General features: G+C 51.4%; 7 protein-coding genes across 7 annotated transcripts; 2 read left to right on the top strand and 5 right to left on the bottom strand.

Moving 5' to 3' along the window:
* Positions 1-114: 114 nt before the first annotated feature.
* N7443_002174 (uncharacterized protein) lies at positions 115-1,954 on the bottom strand (the record flags this gene model as incomplete). The annotated part of the gene is made up of 5 exons (XM_056882230.1): positions 115-1,127; positions 1,183-1,435; positions 1,496-1,684; positions 1,744-1,774; positions 1,833-1,954. 5 exons carry the CDS (start codon positions 1,952-1,954, stop codon positions 115-117), a joined length of 1,608 nt encoding a protein of 535 aa, XP_056744071.1.
* Positions 1,955-2,766: 812 nt separating this feature from the next.
* N7443_002175 (GID4/VID24 family protein) lies at positions 2,767-4,701 on the bottom strand (the record flags this gene model as incomplete). Its single annotated transcript, XM_056882231.1, has 3 exons — positions 2,767-2,957; positions 3,021-4,560; positions 4,678-4,701. The coding sequence occupies 3 exons, from the start codon at positions 4,699-4,701 to the stop codon at positions 2,767-2,769; spliced, it is 1,755 nt and encodes a 584-aa protein (XP_056744072.1).
* Positions 4,702-5,377: 676 nt separating this feature from the next.
* On the bottom strand, positions 5,378-6,738 carry N7443_002176 (uridine-cytidine N-ribohydrolase; the record flags this gene model as incomplete). Its single annotated transcript, XM_056882232.1, has 5 exons — positions 5,378-5,923; positions 5,980-6,296; positions 6,366-6,570; positions 6,624-6,631; positions 6,687-6,738. The coding sequence occupies 5 exons, from the start codon at positions 6,736-6,738 to the stop codon at positions 5,378-5,380; spliced, it is 1,128 nt and encodes a 375-aa protein (XP_056744073.1).
* A 252-nt stretch (positions 6,739-6,990) lies between these two features.
* N7443_002177 (PXA domain-containing protein) lies at positions 6,991-10,379 on the top strand (the record flags this gene model as incomplete). Its single annotated transcript, XM_056882233.1, has 3 exons — positions 6,991-7,501; positions 7,586-8,405; positions 9,497-10,379. The coding sequence occupies 3 exons, from the start codon at positions 6,991-6,993 to the stop codon at positions 10,377-10,379; spliced, it is 2,214 nt and encodes a 737-aa protein (XP_056744074.1).
* Positions 10,380-11,395: 1,016 nt separating this feature from the next.
* Positions 11,396-13,122, bottom strand: N7443_002178 (Ribosome-interacting GTPase 1; the record flags this gene model as incomplete). Its single annotated transcript, XM_056882234.1, has 3 exons — positions 11,396-12,542; positions 12,597-12,618; positions 12,678-13,122. 3 exons carry the CDS (start codon positions 13,120-13,122, stop codon positions 11,396-11,398), a joined length of 1,614 nt encoding a protein of 537 aa, XP_056744075.1.
* A 1,445-nt stretch (positions 13,123-14,567) lies between these two features.
* On the top strand, positions 14,568-14,786 carry N7443_002179 (uncharacterized protein; the record flags this gene model as incomplete). The annotated part of the gene is made up of 1 exon (XM_056882235.1): positions 14,568-14,786. The coding sequence occupies one exon, from the start codon at positions 14,568-14,570 to the stop codon at positions 14,784-14,786; it is 219 nt and encodes a 72-aa protein (XP_056744076.1).
* Positions 14,787-18,507: 3,721 nt separating this feature from the next.
* Positions 18,508-20,088, bottom strand: N7443_002180 (GTP-binding protein RBG1; the record flags this gene model as incomplete). Its single annotated transcript, XM_056882236.1, has 9 exons — positions 18,508-18,527; positions 18,595-18,715; positions 18,763-19,119; positions 19,171-19,508; positions 19,562-19,632; positions 19,700-19,736; positions 19,796-19,873; positions 19,936-19,999; positions 20,068-20,088. 9 exons carry the CDS (start codon positions 20,086-20,088, stop codon positions 18,508-18,510), a joined length of 1,107 nt encoding a protein of 368 aa, XP_056744077.1.
* Between the last annotated feature and the right edge of the window lie 185 nt (positions 20,089-20,273).

Below are 20,273 nucleotides of genomic sequence, written 5' to 3' on the forward strand. Positions count from 1 at the left end.
CCCACCCTTGAGCGTCACTAGGCCTACAAAAAACGGTATAGTTCCAATTGTATACTATAGACGAGGAAGTTCCCCGTTTAGTCAATAAATTGAATTCTGTACATCCAACCTCCTCTAATCAGTATTGCTATCATAGAAACTATTCGCAGTCCATCCATTGACCGCCGTATAATCCGCCAATGGCGAAGTACCCTTCAACGTCTCATAGTGCCTACGAGGCCCACACTCCCTCAATTTGCTCTCCTTCGCATTGACACACCGGTTCTGCATAATAGCCGCAATATTGCGACCGGCATCTTGGCCCTCGAACCAAGCTCCGTGCAAGAACCCAAAGTAAGTGGGGCTGGTAGCCTCGCCCGCATACCAGAGACGATCGTTGTTCGCGCGCAGGTTCTCGTGCATCTCCAGGGTCGTCGAAGGCGGCCAGTTGGAGTAGCTGCCGTAGGCCCAAGGCTCTGTGCTCCAGCGCGGGAAGAGGAAGGAGGTTGGTTCGGGGATATTCTTGTCCGGCCACATCTTGCGGAGGACGTCCATGATTTCCGCTTTGGTCTTTTCGTCGCCTTGGCGTTCAGCGCGCCAGGAGAATTCGTTGGTAACGGTTACAAACATTATGTTCGAGTCGGGGAGGAATTCTGGCATTGAGAGGGATTGGAAGACAGGGTACCAGCCGCGAGTGGTTGGGTCAGCGTAGAGGAAGTACTGGGTATCTGTGGGCCAGAAGGTCTCGTTGAATTGCATGAAGATTTTGGTGTATGTGCCCATTGTGAATTTCTGGATGGCTTCTTGTTTCCAGTCCGGGAGCTTGGGAGTGAACTTTACGGCGTCATTCTGCAGGACGCCGAGGGAGAAGGTGCAGATAGCGTATGCTGCGCTAACACAGCTGCCATCGCTGTTGTGGATGGTGACGCCGTCTTTGGAGTACTCGATTTCCTCGACTTGGGTGTTGAGGTGCAGGCGCGGGTCATTTTTCTTCAGAAATGTGGATGCCATTTCCTTGATGAGGATGTTGAAGCCACGCTGGTCGGTGACGAAATTGTCGTGGTCACTGAACGTGTTTGAAGTCAGGTTGTCACCTGCACAGCCGAAAACGAGAGAGCTCTCCAGCGGGGTGAAGTTGTCTTCAAAGTCTGTGATCGACTGGTCAGTAAACAGTGACCCCAGGCCTGTACAAGCGTAACTTACCCCATTTCCACCAATCAACCGCCTGGGCCTCCATATCATGCTTCTTCGGGTTCCATCCAGCCAGCGCCATACCGCTCTGAGCAGACTGATCCTGCAAGTTCTGGGACAGGATCTCACCGGCTCTCATGTTGGCAATATCATAGGCATTATCATACTCCTCGAGCAGATGACTATAGTCCTTATAGCCATGCTCGTTGTAAGTCGAGATGTTGTCATAGTTTGAGTAATGAGTCTTCAGATGATACTTCTGGGCCTGTGTAATAAATCATATTAGGACTAATGGCACAAGTCCACGGACACAGTCAACACCTACCAAGGTCCAAATGGGATTCTGAGGCCCGCCCGGGTTTCCAAGACCTTGGACCCAGTTGGCACCCATCTCAATGGTATAAGGCTTGCCATCTTTATCTTCGCCGAAGGGAACATGCCACGCGCGACCACCAATGGTATCTCGATACTCGAGAATGGCAAAGTCGTGTACCGAGGCATTATGCAGAGCTTGCTAAGAAAAACAGTTAAATCACGATCAATGCACGCAACCATTAAAAACAAACCACTTACAGCAGCGGAGATACCGGCTATTCCACCTCCCCTTTGCGACGTTAATTTCGCACCATAGAACACACCTTTTGCATCAAATCAATACTTACAGAATAGCAACAGTAGTCTTCTTGCATTGTCCCTCTTGAGCCCTGGATGAGTGAGGCACAGCCACAACAGGCTGAATAGCGCCAGCCAAGGCCGCCAAGAAAGAGAATTGGTGCAGATGCATGACGTCGAAAGAGTTGACCCTAGGAGAGAGCCTAAGAATGTGGGAGCTACGACCTTAAATAAATACCGTGAGACATGCATACCTTACGACAATGACTTCGGGCTGCCATTATCGATAACCGAAAAAAGCCAAGAGGCAATAGCAGCGTTGGAGTGATCGACAGGGTCATTGTAACCTCTGCAGCACCTAAACTCCCAAGCGTTCCGCGATCGGGTAGGTACACCCGGCGTGGAGCTTTATTTGCTTATCGCTGGAAATCTTGGAAATGCATGTGTCCACTATGACGAGAGTGTTTTCTCGTGGTGAGGATGTTTGCTGTGGGAGGGTGGTCTTTCCTCCCCGCATCCCCGGATTGTTGATTGTTGATTGTGGTTCTCATTACGTATCGATTGGGGCTCGCTTGCAACCGAAGACGAGTTCTTACACGCGTGCCAAGATATTCTTGGCTCGGCGGGCGTATAATTACCCTGCGGCACGACGAGCAAAGTGTGAAAAAAAAAACAATGGTAAGTGGCTATTCGAAGATACTTAAGATACGAGTAACTCAACCGATGAACCAGGAATTCTCATGGCTCCCAAAATAAAAATATAAGGATGGTACAAGTGAGTTGAATAGATGATGAACTCCGCCAAGCTATGCAAGATAAACCCATTGATCAGATGAAATGCGATGCCGAAGATTACCCAAACGCCAATATGAGGCGCAAACCTTCCGCTCCTAAGACCCACACGGGATGGGGGCCGGAAGCAACTTTGACGCCGGTAGAGAGGGAAATTAAAAGAGAGTCTTTCTGTACACAGGTCGCTTGCGTCTACCGGAAAGTGTAGGACGGACGAACCATCTTCACAGTTTCCGGTTTTAATGACAGTTGCTGATAGGGCGAGCTGCCAGGATCGTAGTAGAGACCCTCAACCTGACCGTCATCACGACTGAGAGAAATATAGTAGAACCCGGATATTGTGAGACCCTGACGCGAATCGGTGGGAGTGATGAAGCACCGTTCTGGAATAGTGTTAATTAAAACGCGGGGGAGAGAAGAAAGTGCTGCTTGGGGCATAGACTTACCCTTCCAACGCATCAGGATCCACCCCTTCGCCAATTCCTCGGTGATCCATTTCCTACTGACGAGGTTCTTGGAGATCTCGGTATCTGTGAGGTCTTTGAACGGCTGCAATTCTCGCCAGTACGTGCTGTCGATATCGGCGTCCGCTTTGAAGTTCTTTGTCTCCAAAGTGTGCTTGTTGAAATCGATGATTTCACCTTCCAGGAATGTCACGATGTGCGCATCATGCGTGGGTGATGTCTTGTCGGGAATGTTATAGGCCTCCATCGTACCCGACAGAGTCATGTCCTCGTAGTTGATGTTGTGAATGGTGACTTTTACGGGCCAATTCTCGTCTCGTGTATTAGCCAGGTATCGTCGTCCGGAGGTGGTATGTACACTGATACGTGCGCTGCTATCGCTGCTGTTGACAATCACCGGTTCACTAGGGCCGTGTGGGCTTGAAACTCGCTGAGACAGCACAGGGCAGGTGGCATTCGCCGCCCGTTGACAACCCGAGAAGATGGCTCCGGGTCGAAGCCAGGAGCAGGTCGCTGGCGGTGCGATGCTACTAGTCTCAAGAATAAAGTCATTGTCCTTCCATGAGAAGTTGTCTAATGAGATGAATCCGGTTGCGGCGGCCGAGCTGATACTTTCTTCGAAGGAGTTTGAGTAGCGGAGACGATCGAGATAGTTGATAGTATTTTTCAACATCGAGTCTGCAGAACTTGTTGAGTGAAGCTGGCGATGTGCAGCAGCTCGAGCGCGCAAGTCGCTGTGGGTGAGAACGCGCTGGGAGTCGCCCCGGCTGGAAGGACGGTATCGGTATGCCCTTGACGAGGACGAAGCACCTGTTCGCTCGGTTTCTTCCGCATTATCACTTGAACGAGTATACCGATCCAGCAGATAACTCTCTAGGGTTCTATTCCGCGGTAACCTGGGATGTGGCCTCATCGACTGCAACAGGGCTTCCATAGTCGGGATGGGCGAATCCCGAGATCGACTGCTTCCTTCTGACGGTTCATCTCCATTTGATATCGGCGGCGTGCGACCGGTGGGCAAGGATTCGCGTGCTCGAGTTGACGATACATTGTGGATTGAGTAGCCGTGGGGGAACGGTTGGAGTTGTAGCTGGTCGTCTTCCGACTCTTCAAGGCGACGGGGGTCTTCATCTTCATCATCGGAGCCGGGGGCCCAGCCGTACAAAGACCGTGGATTTGTTCGGCGACTTTCGTAGTTGGGCATATTGTGAGAGTGGGGATGGTCGCGCTGGCGACGAACGATAGGGATGCGACGGTTGATTTCCACGGATAGGCGAAGGTCAGGTTCGTCAATATCCATGCGATCCCACGGATCTTCGTCATCCATGGGCTGGGGATTTGGTTGATAGCGCCGACGGCGGTGTCGGCTGAGTGAGGGTAATAGGGGATTGTAGAGAAGGGAGCGAGAGCGGAGAAAGTTCACATTCTCGTCATGAGCGTTATCGTTCTCCGCAGAGCCTGGGGAGGCAAATGACGATCGCGATTGATCCGAGGCAGTGGGCGATAAGGCAGGAGTTCCGTGCTAGAACCAAGGGCATTAGTTCGAGCGCGAAAGGTCAGGAGATCAGGAAATCAGGGTTGGACACCCGGAGACCCGGAGACGGAGAGCAGGAAAACAAGAGACGAAGTCTTCACGTACAGAAGCCGAGTTTGGAGGTGGCATCCTCAAAGGGTGTTAAGACCGCAAGGAGGCGCTCAGATCGACATATGCGAACACAAGTCAAGGGTTGAAAGGCGTCGAGATCAGATCTGAAATCGGGAGCCGAGGCGAATCTTGAAGGGGCGGATCCTCGATCCTTGATCCTTGAATTGGGGTGGAGAAGCACAACATGACGTTTCCCCTTCAGCCGAGACTTGCTTCTCTTTCAATTACTATTTCTTTATGACAGTAAAAGCGAAAGTGAATGGGGAAGAGCTGAATGTACTCCACACGCCACTGCCCAGGCCTTCTATTCTTCTATTGCAGGGAATCTCCTGGACTAACATCGACTAACACTGACCAACACTGACCAACACTAACCGGCTTCAGATACATCCGGTACATCCAAAATCATCCTAGTGTCCACTCTACACCTAGAGGACTAAAGACTGGAGACTACATTGGTCCCTTTGTATTTACTACGTCTCGGTGAGTGCTGGGGCCGATATCCCCGGACTATACCCCGAGACCCTAGAAATTGGTGGCAGCTGCCCCCGCGCTGTTTCTTCGGCAACCCGTCTGTCTAGGGAGCATATTCATTGGCAGGAACTCGTGCAACTCATGTGTAGTTATAGCCTAGGAACCGCAGATCATAAAATCTAGCGAAATCTAATTTAATACAGGGACCATCTAATCAAGCTTATTTGGCACGAGCAGCATTGCAATCATCAGCCAGTTGAACACAATCGCTGATCAGGTTCCAGAAAGCTTCCAGGTCGACACCTCTGGGAATCGCTACACCAGGCCCGTCAAGCGGCGTAGCGATTGAGCGTCCCAGCTGACCACTAATCGAGACATCTGTACTGTGTTTGCCATCGGTGACAATACTGAGAGCAAATCGCTCCCCACCCTTATCATCGAAATGAAGGACCTGGCCAGGGTGTGCCTTTGCAAATGTAGGGTTCAAATTGGACAAAATCACAGCAACTGCGAGCGGGTCGTGGAGTGGAGGACCAGCCATCAGTCCAAAGACGTTTTCATATGTGCCCGCAAAGAAGATTAGCAGAGCATGCAAAATCTGGCGAATGATCGTTGGTTCCTTAGATGAGTCTCTGGCACCGTGCAGGATCCGATTCTGCACTTCTTTCGATGCAAAGACTTGATGTGTCAGATCCAAAGCAGCAATGGTAGTCTTGGGTGCAACGATTGGGTTACTAAAAATTGACTCCGCGGCTTCGGGATCACACTGCAAGGAAAGCTGGTTAGATCTGGCCGAGATAAATGCTTCAGGGTAATACAAACATAAACGTTGAACTCGGCCCAAGGCGTCACGTTTCCGATGCGGGACTCTTCGCCTGGCAGTCTGCTCATTGGGGCATCTGTGAAGCCGTCGCCGATGGCACCGCCCATAATGCTTAGACCTTGGATATGCTCCGCAACCTCCGGGAATGTTGCGAATAGCAGGGCGACGTTGGTTAAAGTTCCCGTTGCAACCACCCAGGGGGTGCCTTTAGGTTGTGCTAAAAGAGCATCCCGCATGGCTAGGATTGGATTCACATCTCTGATAGCAGGTTTGTAGACCTTCGGGAGAAGGTCGGTGCCATCGAGGCCAGATTCGCCTTGAAGCGTTCCAGTCAGAATGCCATTGCTTCATTACATGCTGCAAGCTTGATGGTGATAGTTCTTACCATGGATATCTGGGGCATGAAGAGCAGGTCGAGAGAAGGGCTTCTGGCTTCCAGGATAGACGGCAACATCTGGTCTGCCGATTGCTTCCAATATACTTCCGGCATTGTTGGTTGTATTCTCCAAGGAGGCGTTTCCATGGATGGATGTGATACCAAGAAGATTCAATGATGGATGGTGAGCAGCAATCAAGATAGCAAAAGCATCCTGGGTCAAGTATCAGTACCTCTCAAGTCTTGATAAGAGTATCATGCACGTACATCATGACCTGCATCGAGTTAGAAAGATATGCATATGCTTAAGGGACAGAAGAAGCAGCACACCAGGATCGCAGTCCAGCCAGACGGGAGTGAGAGTTGTATTAGTAGCCAACATTTCCAGAGAACGATGAACAAGCAACAGGAGAAATGGAGAGTCCGGTCAACAAGACATTGGAGTCTCCCCGCATCGCGATAAGCCCCTTATCTCGGCCCTAAGCCCTACTTTCCTAATCGGGTGGTCCCATGTCATCAACTTCGCGGTGAACGCGACAGCTTCATTGTTGAACGAACTGGGAAGGGTGAATCCCTTGAATTGCGCGCTCTTAATCAAATCAAACCCGCCGAGACTCTGCTCTATTGTGATGCCATGACTGAGTCTCTTCGCCCCGGCTTGCAACCGGTGTCTCACCTCAAGGCAGGGCCGACCACATCAAGCTCCAGGTCAACCGCGCTGCATTCTCCAACCAAACAGTTCATCTCACGACCCTCCTCACGACTTCGCATGCAAAAGCCTACCACTCGAGAGGAGCCGCTCGACGCAACAAGCGAGAAAGCGACCCAAGCCTTGATCCGACGCGTCCTTTGTCCTTCGACAAGCAGCCACGGCGCATCCTCTCCGCAGCCTCTAGAAGAGCTACTACCCCCTCTCACGAGCTCTAATGACGTTGACCGTCAACTTTACGCCCTACTCGCCATAATAATCAAGGACTTCGTCTACTCTTGGTACTCGAAAATTACCCCGGATCAGGCTTTCGTCAACGAGGTTCTACATGTCGTTGCACACTGCACCCGTGCTTTGGAACAGCGGTTGCGCCAAGTTGATGTTGCACAGCTGGCCTTGGATGAAGTCCCAGCTTTGGTGGAAGCACATATAATTTGTAAGACCTGGCTGCCTTGTATACATTTCTGGCGGTTAGAGTCGGGATGGCTGGAGTACCACTGCTAATTACCTGGGAAAATAGCATACAGATTGGCCAAGAAGAACTCCCATCTGTCCGGGCTCTCGACGTCGCATCGTGCACTCTACCATGAAATAAATCCTCATCCTGGTCTATCGCCTGTCCCGGATTCTCAAGATCCTGATACAATCACCGCGCAGAGTGAGAATGAAGCTGCGTACCGCAAGCTACTTGCCAGCGGCATCCTTGCAGTTCTTCTGCCCACGGAGGATCTAGAGAACAGCAGTCTGCGCACACTGGTGGGCGATATTCTATCAGATCTGATACTTGGGAACCAGGTCTCCGGCAAAATATGCGAAGGAGTATTCTTCTGGGAAGTCATCACTAAACTTGCCACTGTAGCGAGACAGCGTAAAGACGGAGTGAACAAAGCAGAATCCACGAATGATACTCCACCCAGCCGATTAGAGCAATTCGGCCTCCTTGGACAAGACGATTCGACAACCCATCAGCCTACCCAATCGCAACTTACTGTCTGGATATGGAACGTTCTCCAGAGTGTCTATCTTGGTTACGTCGCCTTGCGTTTCATTGCGACGGGCCTGTTCCGGGTCGCATCGAATCCAGGGCCGGGGTCCTCGCACGGAGCCGGTGTTTCATTTCCTGCTGCAACGCCAGGTTCCAAGAAGGAGGGCGTCGAGTCGTCGTCATACGGCATCACAGGTAAGCGCCCGGTGGTTGACTATCGGGTATTCTCGATGGCATCCACTCTATTTGACATATCGCAACGGATGCCGTGGCTTTCCGGGCTGGTTTCTCTTTCCCAGCACCTGATCCTGGCAGGACCAGGTAGAGTCGGTGACACGGACGGAGTCCTTGACAGGTGAGTCCATTTCATATCTTCGGAGCATTATTACCCTACGGGCTCGGGCCTCCCGAGACCGCATGAACTCTCGACTGTGGAGAAACGGTGCGATCTCCGAACTGCGATCTAAGGGGTCAAGTGTCACTCGTGCGACTCATGGCGGGATGAGGAAGCGTCTTGCTTGCATGCCGCATCGATCACTTGATCACCGTCGCGATACGCGCGATATGCCATGGCCCGGGAATCTTACGAGTACGGTCATCATACGGGACTCGTCATACGTACCGTCATTACCGTTCTGCTGACGGGTCGATTCTGTCATCAGATTGGCTGCCCCAACTTGGTCCGAGCGAGAAGCAGGACAGGGAAGTTGAAGCAGGGGTTCTACGTCTCATTTCTGGCTGATAGCGCCGGGGCCCGGCCCTTTCCGTGCCGTGTTTCCTCTGTCAACGCATTTCGTTGACACTTCACAAAAGAAAAGAAGAAAGAAAAAACACGAAAAAGCAAAGAAGCCTCTGGACAAGACGTATGCAAGCCTGCCGAACCAACGATTAAACTCTACCACTCAAATCGTGCACGAGCGGAAAATCCTCTGGTGCCGATCCATGATGACCATGCCCTTTTGGGCACTTGCATGAAGAAAAAAAAGGCTCTCGCCGAGACAAGCGATTTACCAAGAGCATCCTATCAGCGAAATTCCTGGTAGCGAGATTTCGAATTCGCATTCGCATTTCGACCGAGGTTGGCGCATGAAGCCCGCTTTTGTGCGCCAGGCACCGCTGAGATGTTACCCGCCTCGAGAGGGGAAATGCAATGGACACAGGGTCAGGGCCCCGCCTCATTCTTTCCCTTGAAGGAGTAACATCCCTGTTACACCAATGGCTGGCCCAAGCTCCTCGCTATCCACACCTGGGCCGATCGGCCCCCTCCTCTCTCTCCACTTCCGGCCCTAAATTGGTGAACGGAAAGCTCTTGTTGCCAGGTCAAAGAAAGAGAGCACAACGTTCCCGGGAAGCTCCACAGTCAAGGGATTTTCGCTTCACTTTTCTATTTTGCTATTCGCTCGGGTCATCCGATGTCAATGATATGAGACCTTGCTGACTCGACAGATTCCTCCGAGAAACCATTGAGGATTACGTCCTGCCCCCCACTTTGTTGCCCAACCTTCTTCTCGCAACAAGGTCAACTCTCTTCCCGGCCAATGCCCGCCCATCATCGCTGGGAGCGCCCGTGAATACTGGAGCCCTGGCTCCGACTCCGCAGGTGTCCGTGCAGTCTCCGCCCAGTGGGAAAGCTCTCACCAGTGTTTCCATTCTGGAAAATGTCAGCGCCCCTGCGGGTGCTAGCGATGCAACTGGTAAGAGTAGTGCCGCAAGTAATAGCATCACTGGTGGCGGTGATCAGCCGTCTCCGTCGTCAGATCCATCTCTTGAGACGATCAGCTCCAATGCCACTCCCGGCTCGGAGAAAAGCTTGCGCTCCACGGAGATCGCCTCTATCAAGCGGCGATGTGCAGCTAGCCTACTTGCCGTCATCCCGCCCAGCGTTGCACGAACCTTCTTCGGCTTGGAGCCCAGCTGTGGCAATGATCGTACCTGCAGCGCCGCCACCGGAAGTTCGCCCTCCCTCACCATCGCCTCGCCCCCACCGTCATCGGATGAGAAGGGCGGGGACCACTCGGGATCTTCATTTGGAGCTGAGCAGGCTCAGCCCACGTCGATGCCACAGCCTTCAGCTGCAGTGAATTGCGGTAATGGGGCTGATGGGCGCACGGACGAAGTGGATGCCCAAGTCGACCCGGAAGAAGAGTACCTCCTTCAGGCCATCGAGAATGATCTACTTGACTTGTTGTCTGACGAGTATTGTAACAAGCACCTTGTCTACTCCATAATAGAGACCGTGTTGGCCAAGGTCCTCCCCGAAATGACAGAGCGCGGTGTTGCAGAGCTGATGGAGGATCGTGGAGTGGCTCCCGTGCCTAGCGTTTTCTAGAGAACCTAGAATGAGGGCGTTCCTGCAGGATATCCTTTAGTTTCCGTGGCGATAACCCTAATGACAAATACCTTGGCTACGAACTAAATTATCCTTTAAAGTTTTATCAAGTTTCATCTTAGATTTGACGGACTGGATTATAGCAAAGCGTGTTTGCATGATGCAGAAGAAAAAGATATACCGTAAATTCATATTCTTATATCACCGAACACGATAGCCGGAGTAGTCAATATTCCGATGACTAGCTAGAAAGCAAAATAAAAAGAAAGAAAAGCTGAGCCCGTGTACAAAGGCTCTAGCCAATTATGTTCTTTCCGCGCGAGCGGCCCAGTTTAAAGACTGAAAGAAACAAGAGATTAAGAGAGCGTAAGAAAAAATATGAAGTAAGGAAAACAAACCCCCAGCGCAAAAGCAAAGGGATCAGGAGGAAAACAATAAGAAGAATGATAGTGTGGGTATGCGTGTGTAAACCAAGATCCAAAAGAAAAAAAAAAAAAAAAAAAAGGGGAAGAAAAAAGCAGAAACTGAACAAGTCGTAAGTAAACTCCACAGAACGGCCCCCAAGGCCGATGATCCCATTCTCCATCCGAAGTCCGTGCTATATCCTATTTCGTAAGTGTCACCGGGACACTCAACGGTTCGGCCCAGTTGTAAGCGTGTACCATTGCCGAAATTCCAAATCTCGGGTTGCAAAAGAAAAAAGAAAGTTCGAGGTCGCCCTCTGATGTGGTGTATGTTGGTATTGGTTTTGGGATGTCGCCGATTGGATAGGGAATTGGTGACTGGTCGTACAGATACGATGGGAAAGAAATAATGAAATAGAGAATGAACAATGGAAGATGGAAAGCAAAAATACAGTACCGCCCAGGTGAGAAACGAGACATAACGATAAGGGGGGAATCACAGAATTGCAACATGAGAGCGTTAAGAAAAGTGTTGAGTGCAGGGGATGACGACAGAGGGGAAGAAGAGATGGAGCAAATACATGCAAATATTCTCTGTCGATATTGGGAGAATCAGCCCAGGTTGTGGATGCTCCTTTTCTTGCTTACGCGTGGAACATCGTCGTGCTCGTCGATCCGAGTTAGGCCTCCCAGCAGCGTGCTCTGGTGGCTCTTGGCCAACTCGAGACGTTCCATGAGTTTGCCGATGGTCATGAACTCCTGAGCTGCGAGACCGGCTGGTTGGTGCTGGAAGTAGTTCATCACGAGTTCGAGAGCACTTCGGGCCTCATCCTGAGTTGGAGAATTCGGAGCACCTCCCGCGCTGATGGGCGAGGTGGTGGTGGACTTGGAGACCGACGGAGGTGGCTGCATGGAGGTAGTTTTGATCTCTGGGTTGCTGCGATTGCGTTTGATGACGGTCGGAGGGTGAGCGCCTTTGATGGTGCGAGATTGGTGGTCGTCCAGTTCTAGCGGTGACTGTAAGATGGTGACTCCAAGGTGGGAATCGCCCTCGGTCTTGGTGCAATGCGAGTCCATTGACTCGTCTGCAGTAAGCAGATTTGGGTCGACAGGGATTCCGAGGGTGAACGTCTGGCTGCGTGGTCGGCTCATATTATGTCCAGAGGGCAGGCGTGCTTGACTGGTCGGAGTGAAAGGGCTATCAGAGACCATCGTTGATGTCGGACTGGTCATTGCCGTCGATGAGGTGTCCAACGAGGTGGTGCTTTTGGAATGTCCGTGTTGGTAGCCTCCTGTCAGTTCGGGAACTGCGTCTGCCTCCTTCTTGATAATGTGGCTTTGACTGGGAGATAGAGGCGAGGCCAGTCCATTGGGAGGGGAACAAGGCGAGTGGCTAGCTGATGAAGCACAGTCCGTGTTGATGCGCGTTGGGCTATTTGACTCGCTCCTGATGCCGATGGAGCCCTTCCGGGCCTTTGCGCCGAGTAGACCGTTCTTCTGCTTGAATTTCTCGAGCCAGCTCGATGTCAACACCTTTTCTTTGCCTTCAGGGCAGCCACAGGTGCTGGCAAAGAAGAGGGCTTTCTCTCTGATCATCTCGTCGTTTAAGGCTTGTCCAAGGCGCTGGTAGTTCCGCGCCCAGTTGACTAGGGCTTTTTCGATATCCGGCACCCTACCCTTTGCGCGCTTGATGGGCGATCGACTTCCATCGTCAGGGTTAAGGTACTTTTCTTTCTGGCGCAGGACCTTGGAAACCGTACTAAAAGGATACGTTAGGGCAAATGGCGGCAAAATAGACCACGTTTATAGTTACCTTCGTTCGACTCCAAATAGCGCTGAAACACACACGAGTCAATATAATTCCATATAGCGCTCACGGGTAATATCGCCTTACCTCCAATATCAGTCTGCTTGGCAGTCTTGTTCTCTTCGTGGTATAAACACATGTTACGACGGTCTTCATCGGTAAGCGTCCTCCGCGGGGTAGAGCCACCGGTAGATGACTTTCGGACCGGCATCGGGGCAGAGGGAGAAACGGAAGTCGGGACGGGTGCAGGTGGCATGCCATTTTCGTGAAATGGGGATTGGGTGGTAAGCATGCTAGGCCACGAATGCGAGGGCATGGGTAGTGGCATCGAGGCGTATGGCGGGGGGATCGACATGTTGTAAGAACCATCTACCGCCATCAGTGACGGATGGTAGTCGAATCCGCTATATTCGGGCATAGGCGGCGAATGTTGCGGTGAGGTGAAGGCGCCCAGCTCGACCCAGGGCGAATGTGGGAATTCGCCTTCCGGCGCATGGTGAGATTCAGTTTCCATGGTGGACGAGTCCTCCATAGACAATAGGAGGTACCTAGGGACTTGGTAGGCCCGAGCGGGACAAGGTGTAGGTAAAAGAGATCGAGGATTCAACCGTTCGGAAGAACAATGCGACGGTTTTCTAGAGGTGAGACAATGGGGGATTATGCATGTTCCACCGTACCGAGGCCACGAGTATATATAAAAAAAGAGCAGCCTCTGAAACAGGAGCCGAGTGACAAGCGACAAGTGGCTGGGTTGAATGGTAAACGGTGGGGACAAGCTACCTAGGTAGGGTACCTGGGAAGGGAAGAGTATACAATATGCAAGAAGTGATAGAAGGGGAGCACGCATGCGGGTAAGGCCACAGAGTTAAATGGAAAATCAGGGCCACCAAGACACGGCGATCAAAATCGCGTGGATTGACAGAACGACTTGGATCTCGATTGCAACTGGCACGAGAAGGGCACAAGTCCGGAGAAATCCATGATAACCTTCTGCTCCGAGTAGAATCCAGCCTATCCAGACCGTGATTGGCTCGTATACTAGAAAAGCCATCCGACTAGGGAATAATAATCGAAATTAAAAAAATAATAATTAAAAAACTTGATAATTTCAGATTTACGCAGAGCAAATAATTCGAAAAACACCCCGGTCCATGGAGGGGGAGACGGCGTATGGTTGGTCCAAAGCGCGATATATTGCGGCAGGGGTTGCATCTCATCAGGCCCCATTAGTAGAACGTGTCATTGTATTACATCGGACGCGGTACCGTATCGAAAGTCTTCTTTCTGTAGGCAAACGCGGGATTTCCCAGTTGCTGTGGTGTAGTATGATATGATAGTCGACATTCCGTATTTTCATTTTTTTTCTTTTACTCAGCATCATGTTCCATATCACTTTCCTCGGCCGGAAATTTGGGGAATTGTTCAAACCCCATCTCTCGCTTGGGGTATAGTTTTGCGAGCGTTGGGTACCCAAAGAATCCACCAGCGATCCTTGGTAGCTAGGATGGACCGGTCCTTCCGGGTACCATGGATCAGCTGTGTTTAGCTGTGTTTGGTTTCTGTACTATTCGCTAGGCGACGCTCAAGTTTCGCTCTGACGGCTGTCGCACTCTTCAGCATGACTGGTGGGCAACGGCAATCTCCATGAAAATTTGGTCCAAGACCACTGAAGCAGAGTCGATCATCCGGCGCACCGAACAGGCAGGAGTTCCTTCTCAAGAGGCAAAGGGAATACGGTCTTCGATAGATGATTTGCTGGGGACCAGATAGCGGATCGATAAACCGCTGAACCTAAAGACCGCATGACATCCGCTGTGTAGGTCTGGAGGCCGATCAAGTGGACCGAGAGCCTAGGAGCGAATGCGGCGGTGCTGACTATCGTTTCATCGCCCACTCCATTTTTGGATGCTCCAACGGTCAATTTACCAAAGCGGCCAAAGAGAGCATGGCATCCATGTTCTGGCCCATCTCCATGTGATGTCTCAAGGGGACTGGGCTGAAGGGGGGGGGGAGCACGGTGCATCGCCTCGTGAAGATGCGAATGAGAAGACCGAGGGCCAGATCTTCGTCATGACTGGACTCCGACTGGAAGGCAAAATGGGATGTCCTCAACCCCAACAGGGCGAGGGGGCGGAGGGACTATTGCCACATTGGGGAAGATGGATCTTTGAAGGACGTGCCGATCTCCCTCGTTGAGTCGAGTTGCGACGAAATGACACGGCTAATAGGCAAATGAAGAGCAGCATGGATCCAGTCCATCTGGACGAATGGCCCACGACCATTCGCTCATCCATGGTACGAAGAATACAAGGGCCGAAAATGGTGGCCGAGGCTGGCCCTATCACAGGACGGAAAGGGCGTCTCGGCGAAGAGGGGAACTCCCTTAGTCTCCCTAATGATGCGATCGTGCTTTTTCGGCGCTAACTCAGCCCTCACTCGACCCACTGCGGTCCTCGCGGCCCGGAAACCTTCAGTAAGGAATGTCCTGTAGCCTGAATATGCAGTGGAGCCGACCATGATGGAAATAATCGGGGGAGTCATAGGGTGGGGAGCCAGGATTCGGGGGCTCCGTACTCACCGACTATAGCGTTGCTCATTATCGAACAGGATTCATAAGCCAAAAGATTTGCATGCGGTCTGTATCCAATACGGCCGTACGATAATACTAAGAATCAAATTTTTCTTGTAACTATGATGGTGAAAAGGACACCCCGCTTGTTCGACAAAAACCACGAGGTATTGAATGTACAATTGGACCATGAACTAGACGCTCATCTCTCAACAATCGAATCATCGAAGTCAAGCCGACGGCACGGCAAGCCAAGGGATCTGACAAATAATTAAATGCTACTTAGAGTATGTTTGACGGTCAAGCCCATCAGGCGCGCCAATCATCCTGCTCAAACCCGTCGGTCTTTTGCTACTTTGCACCAGTCAGATTGCGCAGGACAGAAAAAAAACAAGTCCGCCCATCTTTTCCCTTCCGAGAGAGGTTTGTTGAAATCGCTTTAGATCAGCGCAAATGCGCATCTGTGAGCTGACGCCATCCTTTTCTTCTTTTTCTTTTTCTTTTTCCTCTCCCGTTGTTTCCTCTCTTAAGAGGACGAGATTTTTTTTTCGGCTGATCGGTAGAAGCCTATGGTGGGCTATTCCGCAATTCTGACTACCGTACCTTGGTACTCTCTACTCCATACGTGCGTTTTGACTTTTGTAATGAGACCGGCGTTCCCCTCTATGTGATTCGGAGCAGAGGAAGGAAGAAGTCTAGACCGGTCAGGATCCCAATCGCTGGTATCCTATGGGCATATCGCGCTTCCATAGTTGCTTCTTCCTGCTCAATCTCATCCACACTTCTTTTTTATTGCATCACCCAATGTCGACCAGGCTGGGTGACAATATCCGGATGTGCAGGTGTAATCCCCGTTAAACTCAGGAACGGGATGCTGAGGGAGGATATGCAAGGATAGCAGCAGGGTTAAAGGTTGGACCCAGTCAGGTACCGATCGACATGAATGATCAAACGGTGCACGAGACGAAGTCTCCTTGCAAACTCGGCCGGTTTCCTACGGCTATGTCGATCGAAGGATACGAAGTGGGGATGAGGCACGAACCGGCCCTAATCTGTATTGTTCCATATCCCACGACTTCCATGTAGGATTCGGGAAACGAACCGTGCCCATGACTCCGGGGAAGGGTATTGCATCCCCGCCTAATGCAATGCAATGCGACGGGGGTGCCCGACGGATCCCACGAGAGGGGACTATACAGGATCGGTGCCGTGGCAGTCACCTGACGATTTTGATTTCTCAATGCCATGAAGGGTACAGGATAAGTGATCCTACCGATCTAGCATCTGCCCACGGACCAGATCGTGAACAGGCCCCGTGAGGTCTAGGCGAGATCGGCGATTTGGGGGAGTCTCAGTCTCCACCTGCCTTGAGCCTTAGCTTCCGAAATGATTTGAATAACCATCTCCTCGGACTAACTATTGGATCTAAATACTTGGAGACTAGTCTACGCCTGTGGTGGCACCCGAATCCCAGTTGATGCCTCCCCAGTACACCAGGGTCGGGGTTTGCTGGAGAACAAGCTAATCAGATAAATATCGTTAACCGAACCAAGATTCACCGCTTGTTGACATCGTGAACCTGAGCCTTCCACTAACTTACGTTCGCCTAGTTGTGGTTTCTTTTTTTTTTTGTTTTTTTGTTTTTTTTTCATTCCCATGGGTTTCCCCTCCTGTCGGAGCGAAATTGCAGCTCGGTGCTCGAGCACCGAGCTGCAACGGTACTTTTGGAGGACGATCCGAATTATGGTAGCGACAGTGGACACGGACATCAAGAAAACGTGCTTCTCAAATTGACATATCATATATGCTTCGCCCCGACGCCTCAACACCCTATCGGATGAGGCCATCATCGTCGGAATTATTCACCCAAGAGCCCTCGATGCGGAGCTTGCGGGTATACGCATCCCCCCGAAATGGAGTCGCATCATGATCACCGTTGCCGAGTCAGCACGGGGACGGAACCTTGGAAGAGTCAACTTCTCCGTAACTAGTGGGAGCTGTGATTAGCAGCGGGTCAGTGCACCGGGTCGCGGCCCTTCTCCTGTACGGCATGCACACCATACTTGCCTTTCCAGACCCGTTGAAGCTATCCAGTGTCCGCGAGCCTGAGACAAGAAGTTGTCGAGCTTAGACCGTGGCCGGCGGCAGATCGGCAAAAAGGGGAAATCGAGGGGCCCTGTTCCAGATTGCCCTGGGCACGGGGCTTGAGAGGGGGGAGGGGGGTGTATCCACGCTGACCCTGTCTCGCTAGAGATCCAGCCACAGAAATCCAGTCTGACTTGGATGACAGGAGTCAATCGGTGGCAAGACATCAACTTACAATACTAGAATACTAGCAAGGATGTCCGCGCCGGACGGCACAGAAAGGGACCTTGCTCACACGGGATGTATGATGCATGTCGTGCCATGGGTATTCGGTTTTTGGGACCGATAAGGATATCGCCTACGCCTAGTATTTTCCCAAGTAGTATCCAGAGTCATCGCCAATTATATACCGGTGGCTTTATTGGTTGTATACCGGCATGTCCATGCAGGTTGCAGCTCGTGGTTGTTGAGGGGAAAGCGTGGCGTGCTTGACTCTTTGTTCCTGCTGCAGGTCGATATTGAGTGGGATAAAGAGACTTGTTTGGGCAGGAAAAGTAACTAGGAACTATGGTCTAATTCTTTTTGCGACCTACCAGGGTTGTATGCACTAGCGGACTCGTTCAACATGAAGACCTCGATCTAGAACTTCTTTTTTTATATTCTTCTTCTTTGGCTCATCGACAGAAACAAAGAATGTTCCCAATAAGGATATGAATGGGTGATCATAATGACAATATGAACCGGTCGCTTCAAAGGACATCTGGAGTAACGAGAAAACAAAAAAAAGGTAAACCTGGCACCTGCCAAGGCTATCAAAAACAAGTCATGACATCCTCACACCTCGTGCTGCCTCTGAGCAATTGTCGTGACATCTCATATAGCATATGATATCTCCAACTCAACGAGACCCTCGCCAATTCAGCCCATGCTGGACTGGCCACGGCCTCGTGGGACAGGACCAAACATCACAATCAGCAAGCAGCGCACACGCGGCCCGGACAAGGCTCTCCTAGCCCCAGTGATCGAGCCCTCCTTAGCCCTGGGACTCTTGATGCTCCATTCATGAGCGGAAACGATCATCGCGGTCCACTCACACTCGATGCCGTGGCGTCTTACGGGGGCTGTATCCCAAAAGCCGTACCTGTCAGCAAGGCAGGGGTAGAAGCATCCGGGCACAGGCCACCTGCCACCTCCCAGTGCGATCTAGAGCAGCTTGTCGCTTCCCCCGCGGGCTGAGACGTTCAAGAATGCGTTGTTGGTCCTTTACCGCTTCACAATGGACACTAGAGAATTGTCAGCCTCGGACTTATTTTGATATCATCCAGAAATAGATTAATGGACGTCACGTACCAATATCCTCGTCGGCAAGCTCGTGCGAGAGACCGACGCGCTGGGGCTGATGCTTGACGGATCGGCCGTATACGATGGCGTGCTTGAACTGATCCTTGATCGTGCGGTGAATGGCGTTACACTGCGAATCGTTAGCGAGCATTCACCATATCAGGAACATGTCCTTACGAAGTCTTCCACCGTGCTTCCGGAGGCACGGAGCACAACGGGTGCCGAGTAGTCAGGAGCCTTGCCCTTGGGCTTGGTATAGATTCTTCGCAAGCTGAGCTTCTCCCACATCAGCTCCAGCAACTCGTCGATGTTCCAGCCGTGCTCGGAACTGATGGGAACGGCGTTGGGGATACGGTAAATAAGATCCAACTCCTCGATGGAGATAGCATCGATCTTGTTGAGCGCATAGACAACAGGAATGTAACTGCGGCTCTTCGCCTCCAGAACATCGATCAGGTCATCGATGGTCGCATCGCAACGGATGGCAATATCGGCAGACGAGATCTTGTACTCGTTCATCACAGCTTTGATTTCCTGTTCCTGGAGTCAGCCATTGCCTGCGATAATCACGGTGATCAGTCTTACCTCTTGGCTGATGTTGGTCAAGGGAACAGTGCTCGTGATGGCAATGCCACCCTTGTCCTTCTTCTTGAAGTTGATGTTGGGCGGGGACTTGTTGATACGAATACCGAAGCCCTCCAATTCGTTCTCAATGACGCGCTTATCGACCAGGGGCTTGTTCACGTCGAGAACAATGAAGATGAGATGACAGGTCTTGGCCACAGCAATAACCTGACGGCCACGACCCTTACCATCCTTGGCACCTTGGATAATACCAGGAAGATCGAGAATCTGAATCTTGGCGCCATTGTACATGACCTGACCGGGAACAGTTGTCAGGGTTGTGAACTCGTAGGCGGCAGCTATAAAACCATGTCAGTTTTGGATAACACAGGAACTATCGCTTCGAACGGACCTTCGGAGTGCTGGCCAGTCAGTTTACTCATGAGAGTACTCTTTCCGACGGAGGGGAACCCAATAAAACCACTGCATAGGTCAGTATGAGTATATCGCACGTTGTATATGAATGTAGCGCCACGCGAGTTTGACTTACACACTGGCAACACCAGTACGAGCAACATCGAAACCAGCTGGAAAACGTCATTAGCGACTGAGCGGGCCATGCGCAGTGTCTCATAGAAGCACTCACCACCAGCACCGCCACCACCACCTCCAGTGGGGGTCAATAGCTCGCGCTTGAGCTTAGCAAGCTTTGCCTTCAATTGTCCTTCACCGATCGTCAGCCGTGTCCGCCCATAGTCGAAATGCTCCTTCGGGGGGGTTTCGTACCCAAATGGAAAGAAGTGTTCTTGTTCTTCTGGGTCTTGGCCATCTCGGACTCAATGTCCTTGATCTATAAGCAGACATGAAGTTGTTAGCGATTTTTATCCAGACAATCAAATGCGCGCCGAGCGCACTAACCTTGTCCATTGTGGTCGCCATTTTTGCGTTCGGGGGACTCGACGGTCACAAAAGAAGGGAAAAGGTAGTATAGGTCGACAGAACACAGGAAACGCCTCGGTGCGTCTCCCTTCGCAGTACAAGTGTAGAACAAGGGTTTGAATTGGCGGAGACACAATCTGTGAATTGTGGCACTCCTCCTTACTAAGGCAGGCGGGGTGTTGGCC

Source organism: Penicillium atrosanguineum (genome assembly GCF_028827265.1).
Source record: "Penicillium atrosanguineum strain IBT 20685 chromosome Unknown utg000002l_segment0_segment0, whole genome shotgun sequence".
NCBI classification, from domain to species: Eukaryota; Fungi; Ascomycota; class Eurotiomycetes; order Eurotiales; family Aspergillaceae; genus Penicillium; species Penicillium atrosanguineum.